At 32.8% G+C, this 19,014-nt stretch overlaps 1 protein-coding gene across 5 annotated transcripts in view; it reads right to left on the reverse strand.

The window, feature by feature from the left end:
- Positions 1 to 175: 175 nt before the first annotated feature.
- Positions 176 to 19,014, reverse strand: part of LOC134712854 (beta-galactosidase-1-like protein 2) — a 21,962-nt gene continuing 3,123 nt past the window's right edge. For all 5 annotated transcript variants that reach the window (XM_063574832.1, XM_063574840.1, XM_063574858.1 and 2 more), the window contains exons 4-19: positions 16,481 to 16,576; positions 15,746 to 15,854; positions 15,436 to 15,549; positions 14,159 to 14,240; positions 12,698 to 12,856; positions 11,792 to 11,935; positions 11,188 to 11,280; positions 10,481 to 10,531; positions 9,829 to 9,884; positions 9,256 to 9,405; positions 8,865 to 8,942; positions 7,518 to 7,608; positions 5,156 to 5,243; positions 4,325 to 4,436; positions 1,404 to 1,520; positions 176 to 678 (exon numbers count right to left, since the gene is read on the reverse strand). In XM_063574832.1, the coding sequence (XP_063430902.1) occupies positions 610 to 678; positions 1,404 to 1,520; positions 4,325 to 4,436; positions 5,156 to 5,243; positions 7,518 to 7,608; positions 8,865 to 8,942; positions 9,256 to 9,405; positions 9,829 to 9,884; positions 10,481 to 10,531; positions 11,188 to 11,280; positions 11,792 to 11,935; positions 12,698 to 12,856; positions 14,159 to 14,240; positions 15,436 to 15,549; positions 15,746 to 15,854; positions 16,481 to 16,576 (1,609 nt within the window). In that variant the 3' untranslated portion in view covers positions 176 to 609. The remainder of the gene's footprint in view (positions 679 to 1,403; positions 1,521 to 4,324; positions 4,437 to 5,155; positions 5,244 to 7,517; positions 7,609 to 8,864; positions 8,943 to 9,255; positions 9,406 to 9,828; positions 9,885 to 10,480; positions 10,532 to 11,187; positions 11,281 to 11,791; positions 11,936 to 12,697; positions 12,857 to 14,158; positions 14,241 to 15,435; positions 15,550 to 15,745; positions 15,855 to 16,480; positions 16,577 to 19,014) is intronic.

The raw sequence follows: 19,014 nt of genomic DNA on the forward strand, positions 1-19,014 counted from the left end.
ATGCAACGTGCCATTTCTATGTATAAGAAGATGAGGTATGATTACCAATGAGACAACTCTCCAGATTCGACCAAATGACACAAAAATCAACAACTATAGGCCACCGTACGGTCTAAAAAAAAATGGGCAAAGCCCATACCGCATAGGCAGCTATTAAAGGCCCCGAAATGACAATGTTAAACAATGCAAACAAGAAAACTAACGGCCATATAGCAGCATTTACAATCAGTATACATGTATATGAATATGAACACACAAAAAAATGTTGGTAAATCTGCATGTTATTTTTTTTGTCTAAGATTTTTCCGTGGAAAAAAATCAGAAATATAAGTGATAAAGTGTAAGTGAACTGGATAATGTAGTTACAGAGACGGACGATAACTACTAGTACTATGAAATATTATTAACTAATTAAGAAAATGAGCTTGACAAATCAAATTCTAGTTGAAAAGGGTAGCATTGCAGAGTTACTTTCTGAGATTTAGAAATAAATATCACTGATTTTTTCTTCTATATTTTTTTTCAATTAAGATTTTATTATTAGCCAGCGTAGTTATTAAATATACATAGTATTGTTACAACATCTGGTAATCGAAAGAGCAAAGTGTTTCATTTGAGTATTGGTTCCTTTACAAACGCCACCTTCTTTCCAATTTGTTGATGCTCAAAAATCAAAACCTACAAGACAGAAAGAAATATTTAAACAATTGTTTTCCATTTTCTTAATTAAAGACTGTACCAAACATGTCTACATTCTACTTTTCTACATTGGCTAGAGGTATAGGGGGAGGGTTGAGATATCATAAACATGTTTAACCCCGCCGCAATTTTGCGCCTGTCCCAAGTCAGGAGCCTCTGGCCTTTGTTAGTCTTGTATGATTTTAAATTTTAGTTTCTTTTGAATAATTCGGAGTTTAGTATGACGTCCATTATCACTGTACTATTATGCATATTTTAGGGGCCAGCTGAAGGACACCCACGGGTGCGGGAATTCTCGCTACATTGAAGACCCATTGGTTGCCTTCGGCTGTTGTTTGCTCTAGGGTCGGGTGGTTGTCGCTTTGACATATTCACCATTTCCTTTCTCAATTTTATGGAATGTCGTACTTGGTTTAGATTTTAGTATTATTTTGAAATCTTATATAAAATATTACATCATACAGTATGGCTATTTAGAAATCTGTTACGCTTGACCCGAAAATATGTTTCGCCTGAACTTTTGACGACCTACAACAATCACGTTTCCATTGTGGCGTCAGATATTTTATATTATGACGCCAAATTTACACGGGAACCTTTTTGATGTACAGTAATAGCAGACAAATAGCGATAAGACGTATCTTAACTTGTACTTTGAAAACGGTGATTTTTTTTCGGTGTAAACGTCCAGACCGATAACTTACCCGATTATCACCAGTTTTTAGAATCGGAGCTGGTACATACAATGTCCTTTGTGGGCCTTCACTCCAATATCTACCAAGATTGAATCCATTTATGAATACAATTCCTTTACCCCATTCCTAATTGAGAGAAATAAATATCTATTTAATCGAAATCCTCCTCATTATTTGATTAGAAAAACTTATAACCAAACTCAGTAAAAACCCGTCTAAAAAATTGAAAAGAACAATTTAATAATTTCTTGCGTCCGCAGCGCTTTTCTGGAATTACCTTCATCAGGAACACTCAAAGCCAAACATTTAAAATTTGAAGATGGATGAGTTCCGAAAGTTGTTGAAAAGCTATATGTATTCCATAGATAAACAGATTTGGTTTTGAATTTTGGATGTACCTGTAAAATCAAACGGGATAGTACATCCTCGTTTTTACGTTAATGTTGTTTACCGTGCCCTGAAATTTCGGTACGATCCTGGTAAACTTACCGATCCTTTAAATAAACTTATTCTAAAGGTTACCAAATTCAACAATGTAATTAGATCATTGAAAATTGTTTTATTGGTATTAATATTGTTTTGTTAAATTAAAATCAAACTAAATATTACTTTTATGTTATATACATATACACATTCATGGATCTACAATATGTCGATACCTGTATCCTGGCATTGCACAAGGTCATGTTTTTCTCTGACTGTTTATAGCGTCTTTACACTTAATCCATTGGATGTTGGATGTGTACTGATTGATAATTCAGTCTAAGATGCATGCTTGTTTTATTAGTTGTTAGTCTCTTTTAACTAGCTGTCAGTAACTGGGAGTACGCTCAATAGATATAGGAAGATGTGGTGTGAGTGCCAATGAGACAACTCTCCATCCAAATAACAATTTAAAAATTAAACCATTATAGGTTAAAGTACGGCCTTCAACACGGAGCCTTGGCTCACACCGAACAACAAGCTATAAAGGGCCCCAAAATTACTAGTGTAAAACCATTCAAACGGGAAAACCAACGGTCTAATCTATATAAACAAAACGAGAAACACGTATATATTACATAAACAAACGACAACTACTGTACATCAGATTCCTGACTTAGGACAGGTGCAAACATTTGCAGCGGGATTAAACGTTTTAATGGGCCCAAACCTTCTCCCTTTTTCTGAAACAATAGCATAACATCACAACATATAAAAACATACGATAAAATATCAATTAGCAGACTTAACTCAATCAAAAAACGTATGATTACACAAAGAACGAATAAATTTGATCTGCGGTATCTGAATACAAATGCACAGTTAATTAAATATTAGAGACAAACAGTCATGACCAAAAGGCTATCAAACAAATTCAAACACACTGAGAAATATTTAACCAATCAATGTTCACTTTAGAAAAAAACCGGTTTTTTATAATCTTGAAGTTTATACAAATGTTGTAAGAATAAGTGAAAAATTGAAGATATTACAAATAATCAAAGCTGGTATACAGCCAAGATCCATATGAATAAAAAATGACAAAAAAGCATTATAAACAGTATCAACAGGTCGAATTAACAAGAAAATACGATTTGAGAGTACTCGCAGTTACTGACAGCTAGTTAAAAGCCAAAACCAATTAATAGTAAAAGATCATGCATCAGAGACTAAAATCGACTAAAACACATCTCACATCTGTATTTAGCGTATGTTTGTCGTTGGGATGTACAATTCCCTGTCACGTCCACTTGTATTTGTAATATTTGTATTTACTATCTGATGAGTAATTTTCACTATGTCGTAACTACAATCCCCTTCCCTTTCATGAATGTGACCTACCAAATTAAACCATTTACCGGAGTTGTTATCACATAAGCAACATGACGGGTTCCACATGTGGAGCAGGATCTGCTTACCCTTTTGGAGCAACTGAGATCACTCATAGTTTTTGGTGGTGTTCGTGTTGCTTATTCTTTAGTTTTCTATGTTGTGTCATGTGTACTATTGTTTGTCTATTTGTCTTTGTCATTTTTAGCCATGGCGTTGTCAGTTTATTTTCGATTTATGAGTTTGACTGTCCCTTTTGTATCTTTCTTCCCTCTTTTTACGCCTTTTTCAACTGATTTTAATAGTTCGTTCGTACTGCTATACCACTGTCCTAGGTAAGGGGGTCGGCGGTTTAGAATCCCGCTAACATGTTTAACCCTGCAACATTCTGTATGTATGTGCCTGTCCCAAGTCAGGAGCCTGTAATTAATTGGTTATCGTTTGTTTATGTGTAAGATATTTGTTTTTCGTTCATTTTTTGTACATAAATTAGGCTGTTAGTTTTCTAGTTTGAATTGTTTAACATAGACATTTCGGGGTCTTTTATGGACTTTGCTCATTGTAGAATGCCGTACGGAGACCTATAGTTGTTGATTTTTGTGTCAATTGGTCTCTTCTGAAGAGTTGTCTCATTGGCGATCATACCACATCCTCTTTTTCATATTTAGTTCTGATAAACTATTTAATCATTCTGTACTAAGTTTACTTCCTGTCAATATACAATTTACAAGTGGATGCATATTCATCATAGATACCAGAATTAGAATTGTGTGAGTAAGACGCGTATTTCGTCTTCAAAAGATTCATCAGTGAAGTTGAGACTACACAGTTATAAAGGCCAAATACAGTAGGAAGTTGAACAGCATTGAATATACGTAAAAGTTCGAAAGGAGTTACCAAATACAGCTATTGTACTCTATTCAGGGGGTAGAAAATCCTTATAATTTCGAAAAAAAAATAATCTTTTAACACGAAAAGTTCATAATTCTTACCATTTGCATATGTTTTCGTATAACATGTTAGAAATAAATTTCGCACAGAGAGACGAACGCATGCTTTACCCACCATATAATCAATGCAAGCTAAAAGGTAATGTCTTGGTCAGTGTCAGTACTTACGCTTAGATGAAGAAATGTGTCTTTGGGTGTGTCCCTAATAGTTAAAATTGTTCTACATAAGACTGGGATATCTTTTCCATGAGAACTTGTCCAGTTGCTACCGTGCAATACACTGTACAAATATCAAATATGTTGCTTACATAAGGAGTCAATTTCCATATCAGATAAACTTTGTTATCATTAAAAAAAATGATATGCGTACATATATGATTTGGTACTATTAAATGTTTAATCTCGCTGCAAATGTTTGCACCTGTCCTAAGTCAGGAATCTGATGTACAGTAGTTGTCGTCTGTTTATATGTAGTTCGTACAAGATCTTCGTTTTCTCGTTTTTATATAGATTAGACCGTTGGTATTCCCGTTTGAATGGTTTTACTCGGAATTTTTCGGTTCCTTTATAGGTTGCTGTTCGGTGTGTGCCAAAGATCTGTGTTGAAGGCCGTACCTTGACCTAAAATAGTTTACTTTTATAAATTGTCACTTGGATGGAAAAGTGTCTCATTGACACTCATACCACATCTTCCAATATCTAAAAAACAGTATGGTGACAAACAGCTTTAAAAGCCGAGCTTCCTACTCAAGTATTAAGAGCATTGTTATCCAATAGTTTCGACAATTTTTATTATAAAATTAAGAGGATGTTGTGATATTTCGAGTGAGACAACTCTCCATCAGTTACACAATGACTTAGACGAAAGCTATTTAAAGTCTCCGTTTGTCCTTCAATAATGAGCAAAAATCAAACTGCATATAAAGCTAATTTATGGCCACTTAATAATAAATGTTAAACTTAAAAACAAGAAATTATGGAAAAAAATAAATGGCATACCTTTGAACAAAATCACTCTCAAATTCCATTGGTATGATGGTCCAGATACTAATGAGGTTATCATCAAGATACACATTACCAGTTATACCTTTAACCACAAGTAGGTGTAAGAATTTCAGAATAGACAACAGTTGGTATATTTAATCAAAACGGAAGCTATACGAAAGACTGTTAAGTATATTTTTTTATTAACCAGAAGATTCATGATATTACTTGCGATCTTTTTTTAAATAAAAAAAGAGCAAAAAAGACATGAAAATTCAACATTCGACTACAAATTGTATTTAAAGTTTGTCAAAGCACAATATAAATTTGAACAGTATGCAATACAAGTGTTAAAATACTGTATCACTACAGCAAAGTGTTAATCAGTTTTTTTTAGGAGATATCATGAATGAATTCAAACAGAGAACTAGTTATGAACTGTGGCTTGAATTCTATTACCTGTTCACTTGAAAGTGAGACTTACCCGATAAAGATTTTTTTTTTGTCTCTAAGAATAAAAACTTTACATGGATTCTCGGGTGTCTCAAAACCTCGCCATATAAAGATCAAGCATGTGTCAATTAAAACACGTATACATCGGATCTGTTTTACATTTTAAAGTACTGAATGGTGTTTCATCAGTAAATCTCTCACAAAATTAATGGTCGGATTCAAATCGCAAAAAAAGCTTTAGCACGCAATGTCATTCATAAAACAATTACTGAATTCTTTCATGTATTCAATATGTCTACCAATTATTTGTGATATTTCAAAATGTACTTCCAACTAAAAGCCGTAGTGCTATGTACCTTTATCAAAATATAGGCCAAGTATATACATATGCTGCTCTTCAACTAAAGACGTGTTCACACCAAACGCCATGTACACTGAACATGTGTACTATTAGTTTAATGTATTGTACACTAGTTTCACATTAAATTTGTTCACATACACCTTGTTTAATTACCTGTACATAAGATTTGTTCACACTTGTAAACTATAAGTCATTTAAATGTTCATTATGTAGAACCGAATACAAATTTTTCGAACAACTTTTCTAGCAGTTAAATATGGAACGTAGCAGTTAAGTAGGGAACGACAGTTTGACTTCAAAAAGGTGTCCATGAAAAATATTCTGGTCCCTAATTTGATAAAAAGAATACTATTCTGGTCATACAGATGATAAAAAAAAATATTCTGAATCCGGAGTTTCCCCCTACATTATAGTGTTAAATATTGAAAAAAATTTATTGTATTGCTAGCATCTAAAGCAAAACGTCAGCGTGACAAATTCTGACAAAAAAAACCAACACATACCCCCTTTGAAGTTAAGTGTTTGCTCCTTTATTAAAGCCATTTTGATGATTTGCAGTAGTTTAAAGATACTAAAGAAGTCTCTATTACGAATTAGAAAACGTAGGTTGCAGCAGCGTGCTTACAGACGAAGATAAAGGATTAAGATTTTAAGGGTCATTACATTTCTTTATTTTCTGTTGGTTTCAAATGGTATTTCTTCTCCAAGTGATATTTGACAAAGGGAAAGGGTATTTTTGTTTTATTTGTAAGTGTATTTTAACGGATCTTATATACTAGACAAACAATTTACCTCACACTTTTTTTAGTAATGCATTTATGAGTGAATCGTTGTTTGAGTAAAGACCAGTGGCAAATATTTCTGTGTACGTCCACTTGATTCGGGAAGACCTTTTCAAATGAATTATGTATTCGGCAATGGTGGTTCTTTAAGTCTTGATAAGGGGTTTATAAAGCTACGTAATGTTTTTTTTATATAACTTATGAATATATTAAGTTTAGACAATTATTTCTGTAAAGAACTTTATAAATAATTGTTATAAATATCAATTTTATTCAAAAATCGTTTCTTCCTTAAATGGTCTTAAATACTCATGGTAAAACTAAAGTTCTAAATACCTAGTTTTGTGTACACTTAACATACACAAGGCCTACATCGACTATCGACTGCATGTAAACAAAACAAGATTTAAACTACATGTTCGCATTGAGTTTTATCAATGGGAACGTAATTATGTTCAGTTTACGTGTGAGTTACACTAACACAACACCAAGTTAAGGTCAATGTGAACACTTCCTAAATGAAGTAAATTCACTGTGATAAATATTTCACAAGTTTAAAAGAACTCATCAGAATGTGAATGAAAATTAAAGATTTAAGATGATAAGCTACTGCAATTTTTTTTATGACAATCATAAAAATCAGGGCACATCGTATCAATTTCAAGAATAAAATTAAAACTATCCACAAGAGTGTCAATTTGTGCAATGCATCATTGATATATTAATATGTGTAAAGTTTTTCACCGTTGATAAATATCAAGTCCAATATATTTTGAATTACCTTTCCTTTGCTCATTTAATAGACTTTCGCCAATTTCGATATAATTCACTCTCCCATGATTTTCAACCAAAATATCTAGAGTGTTGTTTTCCTTAAAAAAAATAGGTAGAAAAGTAGTGAAGGCTAGTAACTTAAAACTTCACAGCTTTTTTTTTTTTATTATTGAAGACCGCCTTCTAACTATAGTCAGGCGACAGCGTTGATTTTATAAAGAAGTAAGGCATGTCTGAAGTATGTCCTAACTATAGTCAGGCGACAGCGTTGATTTTATAAAGAAGTAACGCATGTCTGAAGTATGTCCTAACTATAGTCAGACGACAGTGTTGATTTTTATAAAGAAGTAACGCATGTCTGAAGTATGTCCTAACTATAGTCAGACGACAGTGTTGATTTTATAAAGAAGTAAGGCATGTCTGAAGTATGTCCTAACTATAGTCAGGCGACAGTGTTGATTTTTATAAAGAAGTAAGGCATGTCTGAAGTATGTCCACATACACATTTAACTTAAGTGACACTGGGTTGACGCTACTGCTGAAAGACGTTTTCTAGAATATCACCAATCCAGTGGTTAGCAGTCTTTACTTTTCTTCATTTTGGCGACTAGTTTTATTATTCGAACGTCACAGATCTGACACTTCAACTTCTAAATTTGAAATTTAGTCAAGTTTCAATGTTAAAAAACTAACATAACCAATGGTTTACTAATTTGTTGATGATTAGATAAGAGTCGTTAACAAACCGCCATTGTGCATGTTGTGTGATGCTTTGTTCCTTGATATAAATTATCAACGTCTTTAACGAGAAATACGACAGATTTCACATGTGGAGCAGGATCTGTTAATCCTCCTGAAGGATCTTAGATCAAGACCGTCTGTGATGGAGTTTATGTTGCTCAATCTGTAGTTTTCTATGCTGATTTTGTACACTGTTATTTATTTTTAGTCGGGTTTTTTTTCGCTTTTTTTGCAATCACATTGTTTGTCAGTTTTTCACTTTTGATTTTGAATTTTACTACGGTATCTATCACCTTTCTTTTTGTCTGCAAAAACTTTCCCCCAAATAATGGTATTTTATAAATGCATAACTAAGACATGTTATCAAATAGCCCGTTTGTATTTATATTGGCTTTTATTTTCCTTGCAGTTCTGTGTTTCTGTTGTTTTGTAGTTTTCCTCTGATGTGTTTCCTTCTGTTTTATTTTGTTACCCATGTTTGCTCTCGTTTAATTTATTTGTGACTATTGAAAAGCTGTTTCTACTGTTTACTTTATTCATCAAGCCGTTAAAATTACCTACTTATTTTAAATACAAAATATTGATGCTTTCAGTTAAATAAGTAGTCATTTACCTTTTCTGTGTTGACCTCTTGTTCTACAGAAGCTTCTCGCCAGTCTAATACACCATTCTGTATGCCATCAATAAAAATCTGCAACATTATCAATTATGAAAGCTTGTTTTATAATAAAAATAAACCCAACATTTCATAGCATAAAAGTAAAACGTTTGATTTTTTTTGGATTTTTTCAAATCAGTATTGCATTCATGTTTGTAAAATGAAAATAACAATCTTTGAACAGCAGTAAATTATTGTTGCCTTTGTTTAAATGGTATGCGTCCGAAGCACGTTTCTGGGTTTCCTTCATCAAATTGCATGTTTAAAGAAAATGTTTCATGTCTAAAAGGTAATTTAAAAAAACTTCAGATTAAAAAAGTATCAATGCCATAGAAAATCAAAATACCTGTGCTCTATCCGTAGGCTGTTTCTCAAATCTGAGCGTTCTGCCTTTACCAATTGTAGTTCTGTATAGAATATAACCATAGTTTTGTCCAAAACCATTGTGAATCTGTAGATTTTCCATGTTTATTGGTTTAGAGGATTCTACCTTTTCCTGCAATAACGCTAACGTATTATCATTGCATCAATATTATATCAGTCTTTCAGAAAAAGCGCTTTATACAACTTGTCTTTTTAAGTGTGTATTCAATTAAGTCCTTATTCTAAACTGTGTTGAAATGAAGTGCAATTGGTAAGGTCAAACTTGCAAATTAACTGTTTACAAAACATTGAATTTTCAAAATTCTATGGATTATCTCGTTTTGGCAAAACCTTTCGTAGTTGTGGGTCCTCAATGTTCTTCAACTTGGAACTTTGGTTTACAGAACCTGTCTTTAGGATCTTATATTGTTCGTATTCTGAACTTTCGTTTGGAATTGGTATTTGGCGTTCATAAACAATAACTCGGTCAATCAACTAATGTGCTTGTAATACTAAATGCTAATTCAAGTATTTATACAATAACTTTTAAACTCACATTGCAATATGTTAGGATTGAATCCAGGGATAGATACTCTTTTATTTCTATTGAATCTGAAATAAACAAAAAGAATACTTCATCGTACTTGCATTCTTGATAAAGACGACTCCCTTTAAAGATTTAGCTCTTACAGAAAAAGCTTCGTAAGATGGGAGTCTAGTCTTGTGCTCCCACTTTGGTTTTAGTTAGACGACATATAATCTAGATATGAAATTATGCTTGTTACTGGTTTCATTCCACTAATTTTACGGCCTGTACATAATCATTCCTGTCATCCATTCTATGTATTAATCGTATTTGATAGAAGTTAAAGGAAAGTATATACATATAAATCACAGTATCTGATTTTTAGTCTCAATATTATGCCATTGGAATATGTAATAAATTGAAATATACTTCGCAAAATAGATTACTTCTGAGTGGAGCAGAAACTGCTTACCCTTTCGGAATACCTGAGTTAAACACTGTTTTTGCGGTTGATATTGTTCGATCTATGAGTGTCTATGTAACGTTTTGTTCTTTTTTCTTATTTACCATGGCGATATCAGTTGTTATTGTCCCTTGATATTTTCTTTGTTAAAAACACTTCTAACCAAATACGAAATATTTATCTGCAAGTGTTCTGCAAAACTTTATAAGAGTGACTTACCATAACTGGCTTTTGGTGTATTCGGTGGAATTGTTGGTAAACTATTGATGCCTACAAGTCAGAAGATAAAAGCAAAAAGTTATTCTTGCATCTCAACGGTTAACAAAGGTCTTGAATCTTACAACTAAAACGGAATCATTCCATTGTTATATGTTTAAAACTTATTTAATTGATGAAAGTAATATCAGGCACTACATTTATACATATAAAATCTCTTTCTTGACATCGAAATTAGAAACTTCGAGGAAGGCTAAACTATAAAGGGTGATACGTTTTTTTTTTATCTTAACATTATTTCATTTCATTAGAAATGAAAGTAATTTAGAGCGATATTTACGGAGTTTATTAAGGTGTTAATGTGAATTTTTTTTATCATTACTGATAAGTCGACAGCTAATCTTAGGATGATTAAACTCAAGATAATTTCAGAATGGGATGATAGACGTTTCAAAATAATCATTTTACTCTCTAAAATCCATACAAAGACGATAACTTTCGACAGTTTTTATAAGTGTCCATTTTATACATTTGATTTTTACCTTTTTTTACTAGATTTTTTCGATACAGTTTATGACACGAACTATTAGAATTTTAAATTTACTGTTGTATTCTGAAGAGTACTGAAATGTTACAGGATAACATTCGAACATACGATTTATAAACTCAATTACCATTTTCCGAACAATAAAACTATAGCTTAAATCTACCTTGTGGTTTCAATATTTTTTCGAATATGATATCCCTTGCTTTAAGATATTTTGCTGTAACATCTCCTGCCTCACTCAATGGTGCATCATAATCTAAACATTATAAAATATATTTTAAGAAGGTTTACATTTCATATCTATTTTAATTATTCATGAAAATAGGATTATAATTCTAAAATCTATGAACCTGATGAGTCTCACTGCCTTTTACTAAATACATATATAATATGCTTTATTGGGTATAATACAGAAGTTCCCTGTCCAAAATTAGGGGTCTGAAATTCATTGGTTGTTGTTTATTGTTGCATAATTCGTTGTTTTTCGTTTGTTTGCTAATTTTGTCTTAAATCTCGCTTTCTCGTTTAATTTGTTCTACAATGTGTCCTTCTATGGCCATTTGTAGCTTGTTCTGTGGACTGAATTTTGATCATTGTTGCATAATTTGATATCTTTCGGATATTAGTCTCATTTGCAAACATAACACATCTCCTCATTCTATATCTAAAAAAATCTTCAAAAGGAAACCACCTTTTTTTTTTAAATGTATAACTTCTCTTCAGTTGTGTAAAATATAGTTAAAAAATTTAAAGGCAGACAGTTTTACCATAGCTGGTGACATCAGGTTTATATGTTGATTCTGGAAATCTATTGGCACCAGACATGAAACCAAAATTTGTACCTCCATGGAACATGTACATGTTAACAGACGATCCAGCGTCAAGAATGTCTGTGAGTGTTTGAGCAAAGTCTGAAATTATAATAAGAAAGCATTACCGAGAATCATTCTATATCTTATATATAACCATGTCTTTTGTGATATATGTAGTATATCAGTAGTAGCTTATGAGTCTTGTTCATTAAAGTAGTTTCCCCTATTTGCTCACACAAAGTCTACACTATATGAGTTTGTTTTGTTTGGTTCTGTTGGTCAGTTAGTTGGTCAGTTAAAACTTTTGACAACAAAAGTTGACAACAAATGTTTTAAAAAATGAAATTTGAAAAGAAACTGTTATTGTCCAAATTCAATTGCAGTGCAATCATGTTCCATCCCTAAACATTTATAGATGTTCAATAGTCATAAAACAACTAACTGAAACAAATCTTGGTCACAAATCAAAAATTATTGTATTGCCTCAGGGGCGTGTTTCGGTGTCAGACCCGTATACACGTAACGGTATCATAAATTGTCTTGCGCATGATCAAGTAAAGACATATCAATAAAACAAGTCAAACAAGCGCATTTTGTCCTCTAAATTTTTAAAGGGTTTATATCAATATTTACTAATATTGGTGGGTTTTTTTTCATATATATTTGGCACCTTACTTAAACTTGATACACACTTACCAGGAAAAACTTTTCTAGATATTAAATGTTTAGTTCTTTTGTTCCTACTTATCATTCTAAAATGTGTGTAGAGTATATAGGAAATGGATTATAACATCTGGCATCACAGACAAACATAAAACAGCGCATATCCAACAAATAGAGATATTTATTCATAAAAAATACCATCAAGAGGCAGTCCTTTATGTGTTGATGTCCAGTGGTCAAACCAGCCAGACCAGAATTCCGTTACCATCAGAGGAAAGCTTGGACTCCACTTTCGTATCAGGTCAAAGGTTTCTGCCCCAACTTTCATGCTTGGAAAATTAGCTGTTGGAAGAGCTCCTGAAAAATTTGATGCAAAGAAATCAAATAAATTAATATATCTTTCAAAAAATACTGTTATTTGCAAAATATTGGTATGTGTTTTTTAAAATCGGAAAGTACAAAAAAAATTAGGATTACATTAATTTGTAGATTACAAAAAAGTAACAAATACTAAAAAGATACATTACTGATTATAAATCTCAAGCGAATTAATTGTTATGAATTTCCTACATTATTGAATATTTCATATTATTGTTATAAAATTGAGAATGGAAATGAGGAGTCAATGTGTCAAAGAGACAACAACAAGATCATAGAAAAAACAACAGCAGAAGGTCACCAACAAGTCTTCAATGTAGCGAGAAAATCCCGCACCCTGAGGCGTCCTTCAGCTGGCCCCTAAACAAATATATACCAGTTCAGTGATAATGAACGCCATACTAATTTCCAAATTGTACACAAGAAACTGAAATTAAAATAATACAAGACTAACAAAGGCAAGAGGCTCCTGACTTGGGACAGGCGCCAAAATGCGGCGGTGTTAAACATGTTTGTGAGATCTCAACCCTCCCCCTATACCTCTAGTCAATGTAGAAAGGTAAACGCATAACAATACGCACATTAAAATTCAGTTCAAGAGAAGTCCGAGTCCGATGTCAGGAGATGCAACCAAAGAAAATAAACAAAACGACAATAACACATAAATAACAACAGACTACTAGCAGTCAACTGACATGCCAGCACCAGACCTCAATTAAACTGACTGAAGATCATGATTCATCATATGAACATCAGGCACTATCCCTCCCGTCAGTGGTTTAGTATCATATCATCATAACATATATGAGAAGAACATAACCCGTGTCATGCCAAAAAACTGGTTTTTGAATAAATGTGTTTAGTTCCAATGCAAAGACCCTATAAGTGAGTCAATATTAACGCCAAAATATGCAATCTTTAATGACTTGACAACAGTATCGTTACTATATCCCTTCTTAATGAGTCTATTCAAATGCTGTGTTAGTTTCTGAGGTGATTACTGACACCTTTGTGCTTTATAAAGAATATTTCCATAAATACCTCAACGTATAAGAAGTCTGCATGTTGAGCTATATTTACGAATGATGTCCTTATACCGATATAGTATGAGTTTACGTAGCGGATGCCTAGTGACCATGTACATTACTGTGTTTCTTTAGATAATCCATACCTCCGCTTTTCGTCAAATGTTTATCTTGTTTGTAGTGCCCGTATTATTCAATTTCAAAATAGACGTCGAAAGAATGACAAAAAAAATAAAGCTAACCAAATTACACTTACGATCGTAGAAAGGACAGTTTGAAATCCCGTTAGGATTTTCAGAGGTCAAGAATAATTCTTTAGCACCATATTTTACCAAAGTCTGAAATAATCATAATTATACAGTTTGACTGTTAACATTGACACCCTTAGAAAAGATATATATAAGACTCTACATTATTTAAACACGTGGAGATTTAAGAGAATCGCAAATCCGTCTTTTTCTTCTTTGATATTAACATAAAAAGGACGATGATACATCTTATTATTATACTGGATACCTAAACTTAACAAAAGTCTTCAAGCACAACCTTTAAAACATATGGGGTTTGATTTGTTTACGGTTTACACTTATATTCTATACTCTCAATTGAAAGGTAAACTACATTGCCTCTTTGCAAAATTCGTCAGATTTACTTTAAGATATATTGATGATGACCTGTCACCCAAAAACTCACATCTCAATGAGTGATTACATTTCATGTACCCCCGTGAACTTTAGTTTAAAGATACTGCTTCATATATTGATATGTTCCTCGATTTTTGACACAGAAGACTATTTCAAACTAGAATAAAAAACAAACGTGATGATTTCACGTTTCCAATTGTGAACTTCCCATATCTCTGCAGTAGCATTTCTCAGCTCCGTCATAAAATTAAAAACATCATATAAAACGTTACGTTCGTACATGTTCAACCTAAACGGACGTAGGTAACAGGTGTGTGTTGATTACACAAAACTGCTCTTACTGAGTTTTGAGGCAGATCAATGGGAACCGATATCATGAAGTAGTTGACAATGTGTCAGCTTCTTAACTCACTAGCGATATTGGTTGCTATCTTAAATCTTTAGATATCAGTAAAGTCGTCTGATCTGTAGTTTTACCGATTGTAACATTTTGAATCGATGTGGATCCGCAAGGCAGGTGCAGCATGCAGAACAGGATAATCTTACCCTGTCGACGCACCAGCTCTCGCTCATTTGTAAACTTAATTCATATTTTACACTTCATTTGGTATGAACGCTTCTGTTACAAGTCAGCAATATGATAGTTGTTTCTTATTCGTCTGACGTTTTTAAGCTTTAAGTTTGCAATTTGATTAGGAACTTTCCTTTCTTAAATTTCCCTCGGAGTTTGTTTTTTTTGTTATTTTACTTTTTCCCGATGAAGCTATATCCAGAAAAGAGCTTCGAGTGAAACACATTTATAAAGCATTTCTTTCATTTTTACTATTGTACCAACTCCCAATTGCATTATTTCATATATGTAAACATTTTTTTAACTTTTAAGTCTTGCCTCATGAATAAACTTTAGATGTTCATACTCTTTACTGTAGGAACCAAATTCGTTCTCCACTTGAAATGCTATGATTGGTCCGCCACTTGATTTTTCGGGCAGTTTTAGACAATTCTGAATATAAACACAACATATTTCATAAGCCATCTAAAATAAAGTCATTAAAATTAGTAGATTTAGGACAGAAAGGTATATCATTGCAATGATTTTATCACTTAAGTATTTTGATCGGAAAAAATGGCTTCTCCTATTCTAAATAATTGACCATAACAAAGAAATCAGAAAGTTAAATTTAAGGAAACAAACAAACCTGCAAGTCGGACACTAGTGGAATAAGCTGACTGAAAAATCTGTCAACAGCATCTTGATATGGCTTATAATTACTTCGTACTTTCATTTCAGGGTCACGCAAAAGCCATCTAAAAAAAGAAGTAAAGGATAAAATAAAATGATAGTCTATGAAATTTTTAGTTTACCTGTAAATCTTTCTCTTAATATGCATCGGCAAAGATATCATAATTTGACGGACATGATTTATCAACTTCTCAGTAGTGAATTTCCATTTTCTGAGTGTGACTTTACCTATACATCAAGCTTATGGTGTTTACATATAACATATGATTTGTCAAAAATCATTTTTCATGTGCATCGAATTCGTTGACAGAGTTTTTTTCTATCTCAGATATTACAAATTTTAAGTTACAATCTTTTCAGAATGGTATCCGCACTAATGTAGTTTTTATCGTTATTGTATCAGATTAAGTGCCTATAGGATGCCTGGAAACATATATCCCAATAAGTCAAGAGTTCTCGCATTTCCGCAAAACTTGACTCATAACCGGACACTTCAAAATAATGGATTTATCTACAGGACAATAAGACGGGTGAAAATTAGAATATATTTATTCATTAAAAATGATAAAACCAGTTTCATTAATTTACAAAGATGGTTCTGTACTTAATGGAAAACGCAAGATTGCTAAGTTTGGTGCTATAATCCATATATACTGTTTTAACATGTAAAATGTAAATGATGTGTACTTACGCAGGCATTCCTCCAAAATCCCATTCAGCGCAGATATAAGGTCCTGGTCGGAATATTACATACAAACCTACTTCTTCTGCCAGTCTGATAAACCTTCTGTAAAATTATGACTCTGATATTTACTAGTATTTTGCTACATAAATTCGTGAAAAACTAAGTTATTGTGTGGTTTATATTTCTCAGTCTTAATAGTTTTTTATGTTTTGTTTTATGTTCTGTTAAATTATCTATTCAGTATGTATTTCTCTGTCCTGAGTGTTCTTGTTTTTATTTGTTCTGTATTCCTGTCATGTAGAGTTGTCATTAAGCAGTATGTTTAACATTGCAATGTCAGTAGAAGGTTTAGCTAGCTATAAAACCAGGTTCAATCCACCATGTTTTCCTAAAATGTTCGGTACCAGGATAGGAATATGGTATCTGTTATCAAATAGTTCGTTTCTGTTTTCCCGTTGTTTTCCCGTTGTTATAGTTGATGTGTTTCCACCGGTTTTAGTTTGTAACCAGGATTTGATTTCGCTTTATCAATTTATGACTATTGAACAGCGGTATACTACTGTTGACTTTGTTTAGCCATGTGATTGTCAGTTTATATTTATGACTATTGAACAGCGGTATACTACTGTTGACTTTGTTTAGCCATGTGATTGTCAGTTTATATTTATGACTATTGAACAGCGGTATACTACTGTTGACTTTGTTTAGCCATGTGATTGTCAGTTTATATTTATGACTATTGAACAGCGGTATACTACTGTTGACTTTGTTTAGCCATGTGATTGTCAGTTTATATTTATGACTATTGAACAGCGGTATACTACTGTTGACTTTGTTTAGCCATGTGATTGTCAGTTTATATTTATGACTATTGAACATCGGTATACTACTGTTGACTTTGTTTAGCCATGTGATTGTCAGTTTATATTTATGACTATTGAACAGCGGTATACTACTGTTGACTTTGTTTAGCCATGTGATTGTCAGTTTATATTTATGACTATTGAACAGCGGTATACTACTGTTGACTTTGTTTAGCCATGTGATTGTCAGTTTATATTTATGACTATTGAACAGCGGTATACTACTGTTGACTTTGTTTAGCCATGTGATTGTCAGTTTATATTTATGACTATTGAACAGCGGTATACTACTGTTGACTTTGTTTAGCCATGTGATTGTCAGTTTATATTTATGACTATTGAACAGCAGTATACTACTGTTGACTTTGTTTAGCCATGTGATTGTCAGTTTATATTTATGACTATTGAACAGCGGTATACTACTGTTGACTTTGTTTAGCCATGTGATTGTCAGTTTATATTTATGACTATTGAACAGCGGTATACTACTGTTGACTTTGTTTAGCCATGTGATTGTCAGTTTATATTTATGACTATTGAACAGCGGTATACTACTGTTGACTTTGTTTAGCCATGTGATTGTCAGTTTATATTTATGACTATTGAACAGCGGTATACTACTGTTGACTTTGTTTAGCCATGTGATTGTCAGTTTATATTTATGACTATTAAACAGCGGTATACTACTGTTGACTTTGTTTAGCCATGTAATTGTCAGTTTATATTTATGAGTTTGAATGTCCCTTGGTATCTTTGACCTTTATTTCGAAAAAAAATAAACCAGACATACAGCCAAGTTTTGTTTGCAAGATGCAGTGGCGCTCGAATCAAAACCAATGGGAATTAATTTGATAAAAATCATTTGAATAAGACTATCTATACATGGGGTAAAATAAAATTAAGTATTTCGATAAAAATAAAGCTGTGTATCAATATTTAAGTCAGCAGAAGTGTGATGACGACTGGACTGGTGATATCTTTGGGGTCGGGAATATCCACCAGCAGTGGCATCGACCCATGCAGTGGTTCTAAAAACTCATTACAGTTAAAATAATAATTCTTGCAAACCAAGAGTTTAAATGCCTTCCTTGCCAACTTTGTTTGGTTGTTGGCTCAGACATTGGTTTTAAGATTGAGACCTAAATTCAATGGGTAGGTGGAGTATATCAGTCTGTTTACTTTACACAAAGGTTTGATTGGTCACTGAATATCAAAATTGTTTCCAATAAAATATTCATTGTCCAATCAACTCTTTTATATATAGTAAAGAAACTGTTACTCCGCCTCTTTATTGAATTTATGTGTCAATCTTAATTACAGGGCCTGAGCAAACAACCAAACAAAGTTTGCATGCAAGCAAGTTATTTAAACTCTTGATTTGCATGCTTTATTATTTTAACTGTAAAAATATCAAACTTATGATACTGTATGATTGACAAACAACATACAAAACGTTAATCTAATGAACATAGGTATATGAACTAGACGGTATGCAGTGGAGGATCCAGAAATTTTCATAAGTAGGGGCCCACTGACTGCCTAAGAGTGGGCCCGCTCCAATGATTCCCTATATAAGCAACCAGGCCGGGCCCCCTGCTCTCCCCTTTACCCGCCTCTGGTATATGATGTGTTCATTGTTGAAGGCATTACGGTGACTGATAGTTGTTAATTTCTGTG

This window comes from Mytilus trossulus, chromosome 1 (genome assembly GCF_036588685.1).
Source record: "Mytilus trossulus isolate FHL-02 chromosome 1, PNRI_Mtr1.1.1.hap1, whole genome shotgun sequence".
In the NCBI taxonomy this organism is placed as follows: Eukaryota; Metazoa; Mollusca; class Bivalvia; order Mytilida; family Mytilidae; genus Mytilus; species Mytilus trossulus.